The sequence below is a fragment of the Pezoporus flaviventris genome, unplaced genomic scaffold (genome assembly GCF_033815535.1).
Source record: "Pezoporus flaviventris isolate CSIRO_AGI_PZ_B2104156 unplaced genomic scaffold, CSIRO_AGI_Pfla_v1 ptg000013l, whole genome shotgun sequence".
NCBI lineage: Eukaryota > Metazoa > Chordata > Aves > Psittaciformes > Psittacidae > Pezoporus > Pezoporus flaviventris.
This window is the reverse complement of record NW_026892561.1, coordinates 39831662-39849755: the sequence shown is the minus strand read 5'-3', so window position 1 is coordinate 39849755 and position 18094 is coordinate 39831662. Positions and strand designations below refer to the sequence as shown.

General features: G+C 38.6%; 1 protein-coding gene across 16 annotated transcripts in view; it reads right to left on the bottom strand.

Annotated features, from left to right (window-relative positions):
* TRIP12 (thyroid hormone receptor interactor 12) overlaps positions 1-18094 on the bottom strand; it is an 83923-nt gene that overhangs the window by 41354 nt on the left and 24475 nt on the right. For 12 of the 16 annotated variants that reach the window (XM_061452968.1, XM_061452969.1, XM_061452967.1 and 9 more), the window contains exons 2-4: positions 11636-11782; positions 1982-2107; positions 231-1027 (exon numbers count right to left, since the gene is read on the bottom strand). In XM_061452968.1, coding sequence (XP_061308952.1) covers positions 231-1027; positions 1982-2107; positions 11636-11733 — 1021 coding nt within the window. In that variant the 5' untranslated portion in view covers positions 11734-11782. Of the gene's footprint in view, positions 1-230; positions 1028-1981; positions 2108-11635; positions 11783-18094 lie in introns of those variants that run through there. The other 4 variants (XM_061452965.1, XM_061452966.1, XM_061452962.1 and 1 more) reach the window with 3 other exon arrangements.

Sequence of the window (18094 nt, the reverse complement as noted above, 5' to 3'; positions counted from 1 at the left end):
TTGATTTGCAAGACAGAAGCAACTTGAACTTATAGAACACTAACTGTACTAAAATAATTTTCTTTAGCTGTGAATAGTTTCAGTCACAGCTTTACTTAAAAGCTCAGCAGAACACACATTTTGAGTTTCTCTACGAAGACCCCAAGAAGCCCAAAAAGAATAGAAATACTTGTTCAGAAGACTTGGGCTTAAAACATATGTACTTATTCTTTTACAGAAGATCAACTTACTTGCTAGCTTTGCCTGTAGTCCTGAAGGTCCAGGTTTTGATGTCTCTGACTTGGAAGAGCCTGGTAGAGACAGTTTTGTTTTAGGGAGACTGACTTTTGGGCTGAATCGAGCAGCCCAGTCAAACTTTGAAGAGCCACCTGTTTTACTCTGCTCTTTGTCCCTGCTACTCCTTCTTGGACTGGGGCTGGATGCAGAACGGGAACGTCTAGCTTTATTCTGGTCCTTTCCCTGTTTCACTCTGGCACCCTGAGGAACAGTAGAAGCAGAGGCCACAGCAGAAGAGGAGGAGGATGTGGAAGCTGAAGAAGAAGAATCAGTGATGGTGCTACACCCAGCTTTGGCTGAGGTCACCGATTTTGAAGCCAGCTTGGAGAGTTTTGCTGACTTCTCTTCAGCACCAGTTGATTCAACCGCTGAACCACTCTTTATACAAGACAGATCCTCTGTCCTTTTCCTTTTCTGACTTCGGGAGCTACCAGCAGCTCCACCCTTCCTGGTGTGAGCCTTGCTTGTTGATGGCAATTGTGCAGACTTTGGCTGTTCTTGGTCTAAGTGCCTTCTCTTAGACTTAGTATGCGGCTTGTTAGTTTCCAAGGAAGTTTCACTGTGTTGAAGTGCTTTGGGTTTTTTAGCAGAGCTAGGAGAATTGGTCCTCCTGTAATCTGGACTAGCACTGCGTTTAACCCCTCGAGAATTGTCTTTCTTAGGCACTTGCCCCGTTTTTTGCTTTTCTGAAGTACTGACTCTCTCCGGATCTTCTTGCTGTGGTATTAGGCCAGCAGATGAACTACAGCCTCTGTAGAAGTAAGCAGGAACAGTGTTAGTGTTGAACTCAAAAAAACTCAGTTGCAACAGTTTTGCAAGATAAATGTTAACACTCTCTAATAATCAAGGAAAGCACAGGTAAGAAACACTGTTGATTAAGCTTATACTGAAACAAACAAAAAAAAAACAAACAAACCATGCTTATAAAGAACAGCCATACAGCAAATCTTTGCTAGCATGAGAACTAAAATAAACTGCAACATAAAAACATAGCACACTTTTTTTTCAAGAGAAAGGTACGAGGTAACTCGGACAGATTTTACTCTATTTTTATAGATATGTCAAACGGATTAGAAAGAAAAAATAAAAGCCATGAAGCTATTAGCTGAAAGTTTGAGAATGCAAGTTCCACAAGAGAGTAAGGAGCATTCAGTAATGCATAACTAGTCATAACTATTCTAGTTCAAGAAGTCTCTTAATGAAAGGATAGTATCTCATCAATCTTGAAACTGAGGTAATGAATCACACAGAAAAATGGCAAGTCTCTTTGACAGAAAACTATTCCAGTGTGTATATAGGAGTGCACTAAGAGTGCACAAAGCACAACCAAGTTGATTATCCTGAACACAGGCATACTTCTGATTATCCTATGTTTCAATTTATATTGGACATTGCTCAAATTCCTTAAGCAATCTTCTCCAACATGAAGCAGGAAAAGGGGAGAAAGACCTTGAAAGTATTCCAAGACTAGTTATGCAGAAATTGTTTCCTCCCCATCACTGATGGAATGCTTAGTTGCTGAATAAGAAAAACAAAGCACAAACAGAATGTGAAACACTGAAACATATCCACTGAATGCAACACCTAAATTAGGTAAAATCTATTAGTCATACATTTTACAAGAACTCTGTATGACTAGATATATTATGCACAGTTGTGAAGCGCAAGTAACACTGGTTAACATACGAATATGAAGTACAATTACCTTTTAGAAAAGTGTCCCTTGGACTGCTCAGAAGGAGTGTTAGACTGCACTTTGGGTGTCTTTGAAATAGATTTTCTACTCTCAGGAGGGCTATGTGCCTTATGTTTTGCCTGCCCTAAATGTGACCTGTCAGCAGAAAGTCAAAACAGAAATCTATCAGGATTTCAAGATATAAACCTGTAGGTGGAATTATTTATTTCTCTGGACCACTTAAAAATGTTAGTTTACAGCTGCAACCCTTTCCATATCAACCCTTAAAGACATTTCAAAAGAATCACCTGGTGCAGTTAAAAATCACTACCAGTGCAACTGTTTTGTAAAGCACACAATTATTTAGTCATTTTAAATCAATAAAACATCATCTCACACCCAACCTGTGTAGGTAAATTTGACATTTTCTGGTGTGCAAGATTACCAAATTATTCGCTTGAGCATTAAGTTAGCACAATAAGGCACAAGACTAGAGCACCTGTCAAAGACGTCTTCTCAGAAACACCCATCAACCTCAAGATTCCATACATCAAGACTATCCAGTGAGTGTTTACAAGTATCTCTTTGTTCTTCAGTTTAAGAAAGTCAAATGCTCAGAACAGGAATGCAACCATTTACTCAGTAGGAAAGCTCAACCCTGCCAGTTATTTTCTGGCTGCAGATCCAACTAGTTCAAAAGATAAAGAGCTCTTCCATAACAGAGGAATGAAGAAACGCATTCTACCAATGAAGGCAGTCAGATGAGAGGAAACCTGTCATGTCAGAGAAAGGAATGATTTTCATACAGGTAAGCTACGAAAGGTCTTCCAAGCAGCTTTCAGCTGTATGAAAAAAAAATGGTTTATTGCATAAGCTGTTACTGGAGGACAAAGATCATAATATGCCATAGATAAAATTTAAGACATCCTCACATATTCCACATCTACTTTCAAGCCCAATCAGAATTACCACCTGCAAGACTCAGAAAAGACAGCTCTCATCAGCATTTGAAACAGCATAGCATAAATAACTGCTACAGCAAAAAACATGTCATTTGCACTTCCCCAGATATAACACATTTTTGACTGACTCAGCTGTCCTCAGAACTCTAATGCTCAAATCCCACTAACCTTCATGAGACCTCCAACCAACCTAGTATTAATGCTGAAAGAAGCAATATTTCAAAAAAAAAAAAAGTTGCTTACACACTATTAACCTAGGCTATCTAGTCCTTCGAGTTAAGCTATACAAGTATCTTTGAATCATATGGGAGGAGAAATGCAGACTTCAGATTTAATTGTCTTCTCCAACCCATGCCTCCTAACATCAAAAAGTTACAAGAGTACACCTTTACAGGAAGATACAAATTTTCACAAGCTTTCAATACCTTCTTCCAACCAAATGACAAATCTAGCAGAAAAGGCAGAGCTAAGCCTGCTACTTGACCAGAAAGTTTCATCATCCTCTTAAGGATTTTAACACAAACTTTAGTAGGAAAAAAGTACCACATCTAACCTAAGTGACAACCACATGATAATATCCTTAAGAGTCAAAATAGTAAAAGTTCAGTAATATGACTGGTTTTCTTTACAGCTTTCCTTCCTCTGTTTTCTTTCAAAGTATTCTTATTTAGTCAGTTGCTCAAAGATATAAAATGCACCTAGACAAGGTGTTTTCCTGGTTTCAGCTGGGATAGTTAATTTTCTTCCTAGTAGCTGGTACAGTGCTGTGTTTTGGCTTTAGTCTAAGAATAATGCTGATAACACAACTACATTTTAGTTGCAGCTCAGCAGCACTTACCCTGATCAAGGACTCTCACGCTCTGCCAGTGAGGAAGGGCACAAGAAAGCAGGAAGGAGCACAGCCTGACCCAGAGTAGCCAAAGAGTTATTCCAAACCACACAGCACTATTCCCAGTATATAAACTGGGGGGAGTTGCTCAGAAGGCCCAGATCACTACTCAGATCAGTTTAGGTATCAGTCAGCAGGCACTAAGCAATTGTACTATGCATCACTTGTGTTTATAGGGTTGGCTTTTTCTCCCTCCTTTCCCCTTTTAGCTTTATATTCTCCCCCCTTGTTATTTCCCTTATTATTAGTAGTAGTAATAGTATTGTACTTCAGTTATTAAGCTGTTCTTATCTCAACCCACAGGTTTTACATTTTTACAATTCTCCCCCTCCTACCCAGGGAAAGGGTGTGAGTGATCAGCTGCATGATTCCGAGTTACCAGCTGGGCTGGTAACTATGAAAAAATAAATCTAAGAGGGTAACAGTCTGAAAAAATTAACAGCATCTTCTGCAAATTACTCCAGTAATTTGTTTTTATTTCTTATAATAGAAGAAATCACTTTTAATATCAAAAGCAAGTGAAACAAAACAGATCTCTAGCTCCTAATAGCAAACTCCAAGATAACCTTGGGAACCTTTCACCTAATCCCGAGTGTTTGGATTTCCCTTTTCCCAACAAAAGACTAAGGCGTGAAATTTAATTTTCCCACTGAAATGTTTTTATTATGGGAGTAACAGAAATTGTTACATAATTTACACTTGGCAGGAACTTCATTTTTCATGTAAGCTAATCGATCAGGGTTCCTTTATTCTGAAGTATATTTTTAAAGCTTATTATCATTTAAAGATATTTTGTTTGCTTTAATTACAACTGTATTCAATTTTGTGCTTTAAGCATTCACACAATTTAAGATCTTTTCAACTAAAATATGACTAAAGGAATACATCAAAACATCAACTATTTAAATCATGCACTGAAGAGTTTCCACTTGTTTCAGGCTTTCCCCCTTCCACTTTTATTACCTTCAGGGTCTTACAAGCTTTACAAACATGATTTCATACCATTGTCCAACTTATGCAGACCAAAACAGCTACAACCATACCCTAGGGATTGTAAATACTGTATCATGCAGGCTATTTGCATTTGCTTTATTTTATTTATCCATCAAACCAACCATAGAAATAACACTCATAGCCAGAGCAGAAAGGTTATACTGGAAATAAATATAACAGGGAGTCAAAGTGATAAGTATTTTTTTCATTTTATTATTAAAGACCTATTGTGCTCTCACTTCTCTTTAGTTTAATGATTCACTTGCATGTGTTGCAAAAAGAAGATATAGAAGACAACAGCAACTCTGCACACAGTAGCATATCAGTTAAAAGGAGCATGACATTAACTCCCCTTCTCCAAGATCGACATGCCTGACAGCAAGCAAACTGACAATTTGGAGAGACTGCAGGATTAAATTAAAAGAACTTTAACCAAGTATCATTGTCCCAGTTTATATTAAGGCTGTGACAGCTTGCCTAAGGTTTTGTTAAAAGTTAACTTATATACAAAGGTATGTTGGAATACTTGAGCGAGAAACAGAGTAATGCTTAGAGAACTAAGCCCTATGAAAGGTACAAGGGCAGTTAGAAGACTGATTCTTGTTAAAGGTCGTAATCTACTTGTGCCTTTGGCCATAATTTGAGACTTTTACATTGTAACTTACCTAGTTACAAGCTCTTTATTCTTTCCATTAATGTATCATTCACTCAGAAGCTTTACTTAAACCAATATTCCAGCACCAAGCATTTTGAGAGCCTGCTCCTCATTAATGATGAAAAATGATAAGTATTTATGAGCTCGAGTTTGTCCATTTCAACTTGCAGTGGCAGGTCCAAGAAGACTCAGCGCTTGCTGCACCTTCACTTGTTGCCTCGGGGTTTCTTGGTTTGGTTTCTGGGTGGGTTTTTTTGCCCTCTTTATCCCCCCCCCCCCCCCCTTTCTTTATGCTTTGGTTTGGTTGTTTTGCTTGGTTTTTTTTCCCCCAACTTAAACACAGTTTCATAACCCACCCCAAGGCTTCACTCAACCAGGCAAAGCTGTCTGCTGACATATAATTTAATTCAGTCAGTTTAGAATAACACATAGGTAAGTTGACAAGTGATCCACCATTTAGTTTGCAGTGTTTACATAAACAGCCCTTAGCCTTCCTTAGAAAACCATAATAAAGAACCAACTAGAACCTGTCCTCAAAGAGTTACTCAATGCATATAAAAAAAACATACCTTTTGAAGTTAGTTAATAAACAAAGTGTTTCATCTAAATCATGTTCCTCAGCAGCTGAGGTATTAAATATTTCCAAACATGAAGTCTACAAAACTAAACACCCTTTACTTCTGTCAAAAGATGATTTAAAAAAAAAAAAGCAATAGCAGTAGGCTGTGTAAAAAAAACTATTTTCTCTCCTCAGAAATACATCACTTGTCTTACCCATAGACTCAAACATTAAATTTAGTTTATGCACAAGTCTCAGGATGTTAACATTTAATATATTATCAAGACTGGTCCAAAACCAAATCTTGTTTAGAAGGTAAGTGGTGTAAGTGACAAAAACATTCTTGTTGTTTTATTATTTGGAAAAGGCCAGTCCAAAGTGTTTGAGATACTACTTATAACTTATGTTCTCTATGAAATTAAAGATTTCGTCTTCAATCTCAAAGGCACAAAACTGAAAATCTGAAAACTTACTTTTATAGCGTATCATACTTTCATACACAACTGCAACAGCATAGCAGTCAATCAAACTGATATCCTACTGAGATACTGTTCCTAAAGATTTCAGAAGAATGACAATATGCATATTAAAAAAATAAGTGCCACTGTCATTTCATGAAACTAAAATATTTGAAATGTTCTACCTCATAGGACCACTTCCATTACTCCATACCAATACACTGAAACATTGCTCACAACTGAAAGGAGCAGTCAAATGCATCTCTTTCAGAAAAGAAGTTACTGTGTGCTTCACAAGATAGCTTCCAAATTGCTCCCATTCAAAGTAAATAATATGGCATCACTGGGAACTTAAGCCACAAAGGCAACAATTCCTCAGCACACATGGTGACTACGTAGACAGTTAAAGTGACAGCAAGTACCTCCTCCTGCCCCCATGAAAAGGGTGCTCTCATTAATGCAACTGCTTCCCACTCCTTTGGTTTACTGCTGCAAAGGGAAGCTTTAGCATCATTACTGCTTCCTTACAAACCTGCAAACAGTCATCCTTCAGTGGTAAGTGCTGGAAGATAGTTCAGACAAGAGTTTATGCTGTACAGTTAGAAAGGTGCCATCATAACTGTAACTGCAATTAGAATGGTAACACTAAACATTTTGCAAACTGTTAGTACTGCCATTAAGAACTATAATATCCACAAGAGCAGAAAGTCATCCAAAGCACAAAGTTACTCCAACCTCAGTACTGATAACAGAAGAATCGCATTAGTCCAACTTCACAAAGGCCAGTTTGGTTATAGAATCATAGAATAGTTAGGGTTGGAAAGGACCTTAAGATCATCTAGTTCCAACCCCCCTGCCATCAGCCAGAACACCCCACACTAAACCATGTCACCCAAGGCTCTGTCCAACCTGGCTTTGAACACCGCCAGGGATGGAGCATTCACAACCTCCCTGGGAAACCCATTGCAGTGCCTCACCACCCTTACAGTAAAGAACTTCTTCCTTACATCCAATCTAAACTTCCCCTGTTTAACCCGTTACCCCTTGTCCTATCACTTACAGTCCCTCCCCAGCATCCTTATAGGCCCTCTTCAGATACCGGAAGGCTGCTATGAGGTCTCCATGCCACCTTCTCTTCTCCAGGCTGAACAGCCCCAACTTTCTCAGCCTGTCTTCATATGGGAGTATGTGCATATATGGGGAAGAAAACAGTTCATCAGTTATAAATCTGTTTTCAAATACATCCTCTGCTTCCACTAGAGAAAAGCACACATAACGTATGCCAAGCTCCCTTACAATTTGTGCTGCGACAGTCATCTTACACTATCTGTGATACTGTGTTGAATGTTAAATTGCTAGTAAAACTCCAGCAGAAAACACATCATGGGCTTCCCCACTCCTTTTGACTGCAAGTATTGATGTTATTAGGGTGACAGCAAATAAGCCCAGTCTAGACAAAAAAGGGTTTGCACTGTTGCTTCCAGGTTAAGAGAAATCTGCCAGTATAATATGTCACAGGAGGAAGATTAAAAGCATTTATGCTTTATGTACTAGACCAGAGAGGAGTTTGGAGTTTCCCAAGTCCTCAAGCAAGAGAACAGTAGCTGTTCAGCAAGTTAAACTGATAAAGTTTTAACAGAAGACCTTTAAGCTGCAAAACGGTCAAAGACTATATACAGAAGGACATGCACTAGCATTTCAGCTTGGAAGTGATGATACCATTCTCCAGCCTCTCTGCTTACTTTTTAACACCTTATTCAACCCAAGCCTATTGTAGTGTTCACTCCATTTGGAACGTAAGAGACAGAGGCAAAGCTAAGGCTATTGCAAAGCCATTTGGCTATACAACCACACACTGACATTCGAATAGGCGACTTCACATCAAAGTCTGAAATTGCAGTACAAGTGACAAACTGCACAAATACTCTAAGTTTTTGTCATTTATTCTGTATTTTGAAAGTATGTGCACCTCAGCCACAAGAAAGCTTCAAGAAAAAAGCATTTCCAGCATTTAGAAAGCTATTTATACAAAGAAAAAATGTAATCAACTACACAAGTTCAGACAGTATTGAAACTTGTCCTCGCTCGAAGGCGTATGACTGCATATCTGTGACCAAAGTGAAGTAACCTTCAACACTTCAGAAGGCGTGGCCCTTAAGTTGCTTATAAACTTTGTGGCTAATTTTAAGCATGAAGCAACAACCCCCTACAGACTCACATTACTGCTTAATTCCCTATACTGTACTAAGTTTTGGCGGGTTTTTTGTAGGGTTGGGTGTTTTTCTGTTTTTTTTTTTCTTTTTTGTTGTTGTTCAGTTTTTTTACATTTGTGCATGGGGTTTGGTTTGGGTTAAGAAACACATGGATCTAATAAAGTGACTGAATAAAATCTCCTACTGCCTGTACAACCACATTAATAAGTAGTGCAGATCAACAGACAAAACCATAAAGCAAGATAGCTGTCATTAAGGACCAACGTCCAACAGTTATGCATTTCAATAATTTCTACTTCAAAGGAGAGCAGACTACAACCACAGGTGACCAGGAGGCAAGAGCTTCTTTCACAGAGCACAACTCCCAGTCTGCCTTGATCCAGAAAGATTCCAATTCAAAGTACTCCAAGACTATCTTCACTATGTTAGCCAAAACAGTAGGTAAGGATGACACATTTGCTTGAAAAGAACATTCTCAACTCCAGCTAAAATACTAACATGCATCCTAAGCCCACAAGTTTTTTTTGCACAATATAAGCATATCATTGAAGCTGCTCTTGCCACAGTTTCTTCATTCTATTTAAATGAATTTACAGTTGAAATTGAAGAGTTGCATTTTATGGATGACAAATGTCAAAAAGATTAGAAGTTAGTGTTCCAAGTGTTTAAAAAAAAAAAACAAAAACCAAACAACTAATGTATGAAAAGGTGTGTTTGGCTGCAGGGGAGGAGAAAGGGGGGCACTGGGTTGGTGGGTTTGTTTGTTTTGGGGTTCCCCACCTTTTTTTTTTTAAAAAAAAGCCAAAGTAGTATGAATTACCACGGTACAGAACGGCTTAATGAAGAAGGTACATCAAGCTGTGAACTCTAAACCCTCCTAATGTACTGTTCAATAGCAGAACTAGAAGATACTATGTCACCTCATGCGTGGAAGGATTAGTCCTGAAGTTTGTGTCTAAAGCCAGGCAACCAGGGACAGAGCGACTGTTATCAAGAGGCTCTGCCTCCATTTAATCTACAAAATTTTCAAGGACCCGATAGATCTGTCTTGCATTGTTCCTTGCACAATAGCCTTTTCTGCCCAGCAGCTTACTAAAGAGGAAACACAGAAGATAGTAAAAGAAATCAAGTTCATTATAAAGTTTATATTAACCAGCATGCTTTATGCAAGCCTTTTATATTCTTTGCCAGCCAGAAATGCTTGTTCAGAGATAGAACAGGACCTGCCCTGACTTTCTACAGAGCCTGTATTTTCAAAGAGACTTGTAATCTTTCATCCTCTTCACTTAAGCAAAGAGCTTTGGTTCTGATAAAGGTCACAGTTGAGGAGTACAATACACTCTTGCTCATGGAAGTCTGATACACACAGATTTGAGGAGGTCCAGTCATTTAAGATAAGCTGCATCTTGAACCATTGTGTGATAGCTTAAGTAACAGATCACAATAAAAAACAGCAGATGAGTAACTTTCTTGCAAGGAAAAAGTGCTACCCCTAAAATTCTTCAATTTGTCTGATTCACTGTAGAAGTCTCCCTGGCATTCTGCTATTAAATCTGAATAAATAGTAGATACCTGAAAAATCCCCACCCCATGCCCAAATAACTGGGCTCTAGTCTTTTATTCTAAGAAGAGGATTATTAATTCCAGGTCAAATTCAGTGGAAGGAAAGAGCTCGTAGGGCAATATCCTACTAAACATCCATTCAGATGTAGAGATAAGACAGAACGGACAGAATGGAATGAAGAAGGGTTCACCATGTCAACATGTCTCAGTTAAAGGAGTATTCTATACAGACAATTCTAGCTTGCGAAATAATCAGCTACATAGGGCAGCAACTTCCTCCTCATTATGCTACAGAAGCCCAAGAGAGAAGTCTTGCGTTTATCACCTGGTTTTCCACTTGTGCAGTAGATTAGTTTAGAAAAAGTGAAGCTGCCTTTTGCAGACTGAATTAATCCCTGCAAGGTTCTTTGGAAGAACAGCTAGCTTCCTTCACCCATTCCACAGTGATCTCATTCTCAGACTTTGTATTAGTTAAGAAATATACCTTATCTTCATTTTCATTATAGCCTGATTTCTTATTGGCAAAAGAAAAAACAAAAACAAAAAACACCACCCTATTTTGTGCCACTGACCTGCAGTACTTTAATACTCTTATAACCCCCTCCCCCAAAAAAAGCCCAAGATACACATATTCAAACAACTGCACCAGTAACACCTCTGAAGAAGCAGAATATAAACAGATGCTTCCTACCATGATACTATAACCATTTTTCATAAGATTAATAATGTAACAAAATTAAAGCAGCACCTATCCATACAAGCTCCAGTCAGACGAAGACTCTTAATTCTTTAAAGAACACAACAATAACTATACAGTCAGCTTCCACAGAAAAGTTTCAAGGATCATCTTTGTTCTGCATTGTAGAGGCATCGCTTACAGAAAAAATACAATTTGGTCCACTTGGTCACTAGGGCAAGTATATTAAAAGAATGGCAAACCTTTTGTTCCTGAATTATTCTAAAACTGTACTGGATTAATATAAAGTGCAAGGGAACAGAGAGGTGGCAGTTATTCAGTCTTCTCTAACAGGGACACAACTTTTTTCTCAGATTACACATATCAGACTTTCACTCCCCCCCCCCCCCCCCCCCTTTATTTTTTTGTTATCAGGAAAGGAAGAGGAGAAAGGAATCTACTGCTACCTGTGATCTGTGGAATGTAGCTCAGTTACACTTTTTCTCCACAGATCTGCTACTGCTATTCTAGCTAAACATGCATGATTGAAAGTTTTTTATGTCTTCAACTCATGCAATGACAGTACAGATAGCATTTCAGGGGCAAGAAGTTTTTAAACAAGTTTCAGTGCTTGGAATAGAGGATAGAAAACATTCTCTAATTAAATCACATCAACCTTGCTTTTACACATTAAAACACACAGACAATAGCCATACCTTCCTCCTACTGCGTCGTCTTGTGGCTGGGCCCCAGCAGTGTTCCTCTGTGAACGTCGCAGTGACCCCCCTGGATTGTTATTAGGCCGGTTGGACATTGGCACCTCTCTCCTGAAGGGACATACCCTTTCTAGACACTATCATTCACTGAAAGACAAGAGAGAGATAATCATAAGAGACATGGCATGAAGCTCACAGCCATGCCTCAAGAGGCAAATGTAAAATGCTATTAAGACAAAAAAAAACTTTGAACAATTTTTAGTTAAAAGACAAATAGATCAAGATCCTTCTCAAGAATCTTCAGACCCTTAATACAGAGCAACCAGTTCTCAATATATATACACCATACAGATGACCCCTTGGACTAGATGACCTTTAAACGTCCCTTCCAACCCAAACTATTCTATAAGGACATGCTTCTTTTCTGACAGGCTTTTATAATTATTTGAAGGAAACAAGACAAATGCAATTTAAGATGACCTGTATTTGTCAACACTAAGTAAAAACACACCAAGTAATAAAACTCAATGCCTGATAGAAAACAATAGTACTTAAGCATTTTATTGTGGGAGATTACAATGCCAGTTTTGAGAATAAACAGCAGTATGCAGAAGATAACACAAGTAACTTAACTAATTTGCTTTTAAAGCAGCTTCTTTCTGTAGGCAGATTTATGCAACTTCCATTTGTGTAAAAATATATAGTTAAATTCAGGAAAAGAGATCTAGCTATATAAGCAAGTTCTTGCTCACCAGAGCTTAGTTAGTGTGAAGAGGTATTTGAGACAGAAGAATTAATGAGTGAACATATTTAAAAATAAAAAATAAAAAAATTCCATGTGATGGCTTTGCATTGCTAATTGTGGAATTTCTTTGTGACTGCTATGGATCTACACAGTATTTTGGTAGCTATTTGTAAAAGACTACCATAACACCAAGCTGCAGGCCTCAGAAACAGAGGTCTTTCAGGATCAAGCCTCACTTGGATCTTCAGTGGAAAGATAACTTTTGTATACTATTCTAAATTGCAATTTCTATACAGAGAGCATAGCAACAAGACCACACAATTGTCTATACGCTGATTCATTATATCTATAACACAGTAAACAAAGAGTCTGCCAGGAAAAAGTTTAAAACATTTCAGCTGCAGATAACTAAGGCTCAGTTCAAATTTAAATGCCTCCAATAAAATAATTCTGAAGATCTGGTATTGTCAGGAAAGCCAGACAACACTTCGCTATATTTATTCCTCTCAAAAAGCCTTATGGAACTGAACATAAGGGAGTGGTGAGGGAGGAGAGGCATCCTGAATTATTCTGTTTTACTGTAGGCCATAAGAAATCAGGACATAAACTGGTATTACACAAAACATTACCTCACATACCTAGTACAATGCCAAAAGGAACATACATACAATCAAGACACCTGCACAGCACACATGGTTAGTAATCAGGATTCTGCTGGCTAGATCCAGTCTTGTTACACTGTAAAAATGCAGCCCAGTACCGAAAGCTCCCAGTTAGCATGCCAGAAATATTTTAAATAAACTCCATGAATCAAAGAACAGAATTTAGGCAGAACTGCTCCCCATCCTAATCCTAGGAGTCAAAAGCATCTTTTGACAGTTCTTACATTCTTCCTACTGAGAGGTCCAACACAGACGTAGACAGCAAAAGCCAGAAGTAGGACTGATTAGCAAATCGCCGTATTTACCTTATGCTTAGAAGCTTGGAAGAATGTAAGTGGAGCACAAAATACACAATCCCACAAAACATTGTTCAATGAACCTCACAACTAAAAAGTCTTGATGACTGGGAAGTTGAGAAGGCTGTAAACGCTACTCTTCAAAAGCTGAGCTTTTCTTCTTCATGACTATTTTTCTTATTGTAGTTCCTAACTCCTAGCAAATACTCCCACCAGCTTTCCAGTAACACAACACCTTCAGTCTACAACTTCTGATGCTTTAGAGCACAAAGATTTACAGTAGAACAGAAAAAGCCTCCTATAGCTGGAAACTATGACAGCTTGCTGGTGCAGGCAGATCAGTCAGGCTGAGGAGAGAACAAATAGTGGCATTCTCTTCAGAGTATGCTACAGATGGCAAGACAAGAAGCCTAGCATTAACCAGGCTGAAAGTTGACCAAGGTTCCAACACTACCTAGGGGGTCTAGCTGAAGTCAGTCACAGACACTGTCAAATGCCATTATGCATTCTCTAGTATTTTATATTCAAACAGAAAAATGAAAATAAAAAAACAAACACACCCCCCCCCCAAAAAAAAAAACCACCAACAAACGATCTCTTCATAAGCACCAGCAAGCAGGCACATTCTGTGCATTTTCTGAAATGAGGGAGTACTGCCCTCTACAAAGACCAACTGAAGCTGAAATTGGGTACTCCTGTCAAACTATGGTATGGTTGCCATTATCTATTGCATCACCCTGTACTGACTGTAGGAACGTGCATTCCAGCAGGTTTCATTCTGCAAAAGAATCAACGCTCACTCTGCAGCTCTGCTAGATCAGCCACATGCCTTTCTACCTAGGGCCAGCACAGGGACTCCTCCACCAAACACGAGAAGAGTTAGGTTGAAGAAAACATCACACAAGCAACCCTGGTGCTGTCTAAAGAAGCTTCAGTTTAATGTTTACCTCTCTGCATCAGCCAGCCATTTTAAGTGGTCTGTGCTTAGAAGTTATTCAGCACAGTGTGTTGCCATATTTTCAGCTGTGTAGAAGAATGAAATGGCAAATGGTTTATCCTGTAAGGCATCTGTCAAGTCAAGATGATGTCCAGAGTTACCTTCTTTATTCAAAACTCTCAACTCTGCTTCTTATTGTGTAGTGTGTAACCATGACTCCCAGTTTGCCTTTAAATATAATGCTGCTTCATGATTCAGCTATGACCTTTAACATCAAAATATTAACTGAAGTCTCACTGCAAGTATATAAAGCCACACAATACCATGTGTCCAGTTAGTCTAGTACAGAAAACATCTTTTCAGTGGGTCACAACTGTCTTCCACATTCTACAACAAGAGCTCCAAGGATCCTAAATTTGAGCTGTTCTCTTTCAGACCTGTCCCTCCACCTATAGGCCTTACTACCAGCACCTGGCTTCTTCCCCCATTTAGAAACCTCAGTTCAAAGTAGATGCGTAACCCAGTAGATTAGCTGAATGTGCCAGTGCAGTCCTGTCACATTTTAAGAGTTTTCTCAACTATAGTGAGCATTTTTCCCCACTCCCCCAACCAAAAAAAGCACTACAACTGTACATCAGACCTCCATGCTTCAGTTGACAGACTTTGCAGTTTGCAAATTTTAAGTTCAGGTCCTCTTCTAGCGTAAAGTTTTGTAAACAAGCCATTACAGTCCCAGCTGTAATGATGCTAAAGCACTGGCCCAAAGATGCTCTCTTCATAAGCAGACTCTTTAGATTGAGGATAAATTCTAAAAGCCAGCATTTCAAATAAATCCACAACACATCTTCTGAAGATATCTAACAGCACTGGCATGTAACTGTTATTTTGTTGCATAGTATTCATGAGTTTTAGTAAATGCTTCAAATACCATTAACAGTGAGTGCCCTTTGCTACGGTACAAGAAAGAAAATAGAGCTCCTTTCTGTAGACCTATTACAAACACTATAGCCAATGTATAGCTAACTACTTAGGTTCCACAGGAACACAAGATACAAAAAACACTTGATAACTTGCCGTGAAGCCTTTACCTTTCTTCTCATGGGAAAGCCAATATGAAAAGACAGACACTTTTCCACACCTTTAAAGCAAAAAAGATGAACTAGACAACTACAGAACAAGCCTGTATTGGCTTTTACCTAACTGAAATCACTACAGTTCACAGGGAATTCCTTCAAGGGAAGGTAGCCTGTTGCTATGTAGGCTACAGTGAGGAAAAGAGTGAGTAAACTGAAGCACTCCAATAGGCTCTAAGGCCACTAACAGTGTAACAAGGCACACCAGTAACAACACCTGTAAAAATGGATTTGAACCTTTTCACAAGAAAGGGCATTCCACACCCTCTACATGGATGAGCTCTAGAATTTGTCTGGGGGGTGTGTTTGGAAGGGTTTTTTAAGTTCTTAGCAAGAGTCTTGGTAGTACAGGAAACATTTAGGCATTTACACTCCAATTTCCTGTATATTTAAGGATATGCCTAGAACCTCTGCCTGTAACACTTCTTAATACCCATTAGCAGCTTACAGCTGAGCTAAGTGCACTGGTCAGTATACTCCTCTTTTGTACCTTGGCCCCAAAACCAGTGCCTTACTTCATGCTGCTCCAGTAATCCAGCTTCTCAAAATTGCAAAGACTTACTACTCTGCAGTCAGTATTAGGCAAAAGGGAGGGAGAAGGAAAAGATGAGGATGTTTATACGCCTTGTAAGTTCAGATCATTTCTTCCAGAAAGTTGCATATCTTGACAGTCGAAACCCAGAGTTTAGCATACTCAACAGAAAACATTAAGTCTAAGACTTCAAATTTACATTCCTTCAATATAAACAACAGTGATTTACTTGATCAACTGTATCTGTGATAAACCTAGTCAGTTAAGAAGCAGCATTCTAAACACATAAGCATACAATATATTTGACACTATAACTGCAACTGAACAACTTAGTGCATATGGTTTAGTAACTATTGAATTGGTTTTGACCCATATTACTTAATTTTAAATTGATCTCACAGCTACACCTCATTTTTGCTCACTGCTCACAAGGTTCTCATTTACCTGCAAACATACACACCTATTTTCCTGCCTTGCAAGCAAGCACTTGCAACCACTCAATTACTTCTACTACACTACCTTGACTCAAATATATTAGGATGACTTTTTGGACCAGTTAGTTGCTCTAAACTGAGTCTCGTGCAGCTGACTTTGACAAAACATTCTTCCTCACTGTACTCTCCAAATTCAGCAGTTATTCACCTGCCCACTTTTACCACTGCAGTCCTCATCCCCAAACATAAATTTCATGTCAAAGCTCCATGCAGGCAGAAGCTTGTATTTTCAGTGTAGCTACCTCATGCCCCTTCTGCTTGTAGAAATAGTTCATGGAATAATTTAGGGTAGAACATCATACTGAAGATTTCTGAGAAAACTTTTCTGTGACATCTCTCAAATTATCATCCCTCCCTTCTTACTGACAGCAAATTTCTACACACAAACAAGGGGAAAAGATATTGTCCCATGAGCTGCAAGGTGCTGCACAGTAAGATGTATGGATTTTGGCTGTGTTCATGCAAATCCTGGATTACTCAGCTGAATGAAAGCATTGAGCCTTAAGGAATTAAAAACGCTTCTTCAAAAACAAACACACACAACAACAAAAAAAAACACCTCAACACAACACACCAACCAAACCATACACACACAAATACATGCACAGACAAACTAACTAGAACAAATTCAGTACATACAGAAAGTCTTCAGGACAAATAAGATTTTACAGCCTTCTAGTATTGTAACATTACCTCACTGCTGGGAAGACAGACAAGTATCAAGGAAGCTGCTTCTTAAAACAAGCATGTCAAGTGGTAAGGAAACAGATTTCTATATCTTTTGCAGCACAAACTTAAACAATTCTACATGCACCACATTTGTCAGTTCTCTTGGAAGACATTAGTAAGATATAGATAAGACAACAAGCAGAATTTGACAGCGCATAGAGGCAAACTCCTCTTCAGACCAGATGCCTTCGTGATTTAGGGTTCAACTGGAGTAACAAGAGTTAAAATCATTAAAAAAGCCATGGCTGGAAAGGATCTCAAGATCATTTGGTCCAACCTCTTGTTGAAAGTAGGACCTCAGATTAAAGATCTTTCACTCTGCTGAGAAATTATGATTTCCAACCATGATGACAAGATATAATCTGAGTTCTGAGCAAGAGCACAAAGGCAAAAGGTGAATCATGAGAGATACCCTGAAGAAAGGGGAAAGGAAAAAAAAACCTATTAAAAAAAAAACAAGTAAGATATCGAAACATCATACCAGGTACAAAGGCATGCAAAGAAGACACTAACAGACTATCAGAAAACAGTATTTTCAACAGAAACATTTGATAAGTAGTTATGCGATATCAGTTAAAGTAACCAAATACCTCAGATCTGTGTAGATCTAAAGGTGTGCAGACACATTCCCCATCACTCCCAAGGACAACCTTTCTGAGAGGAAAAGAAACACTCTAAAAAACTGCTATACCATATAGCTCAGAAAGCACTCCCTTCCCTTCAGTTCCTCAAAAATACAACCCAGTAACCTGGACCAAGGTGAGGAAGTGAGCAAAATGGGCATGTAAGCTGTAAATAACAAGTCCAGTCACTGAAGACGTTATAGACTCAGGGCTAGCTCACATGTCCATTTTTACACTGGGTAACTTCACACCAAAAACAAAAAAAACTCACAATAAAAAAAAACACAGTAAAAGAAAAACGCAAACAC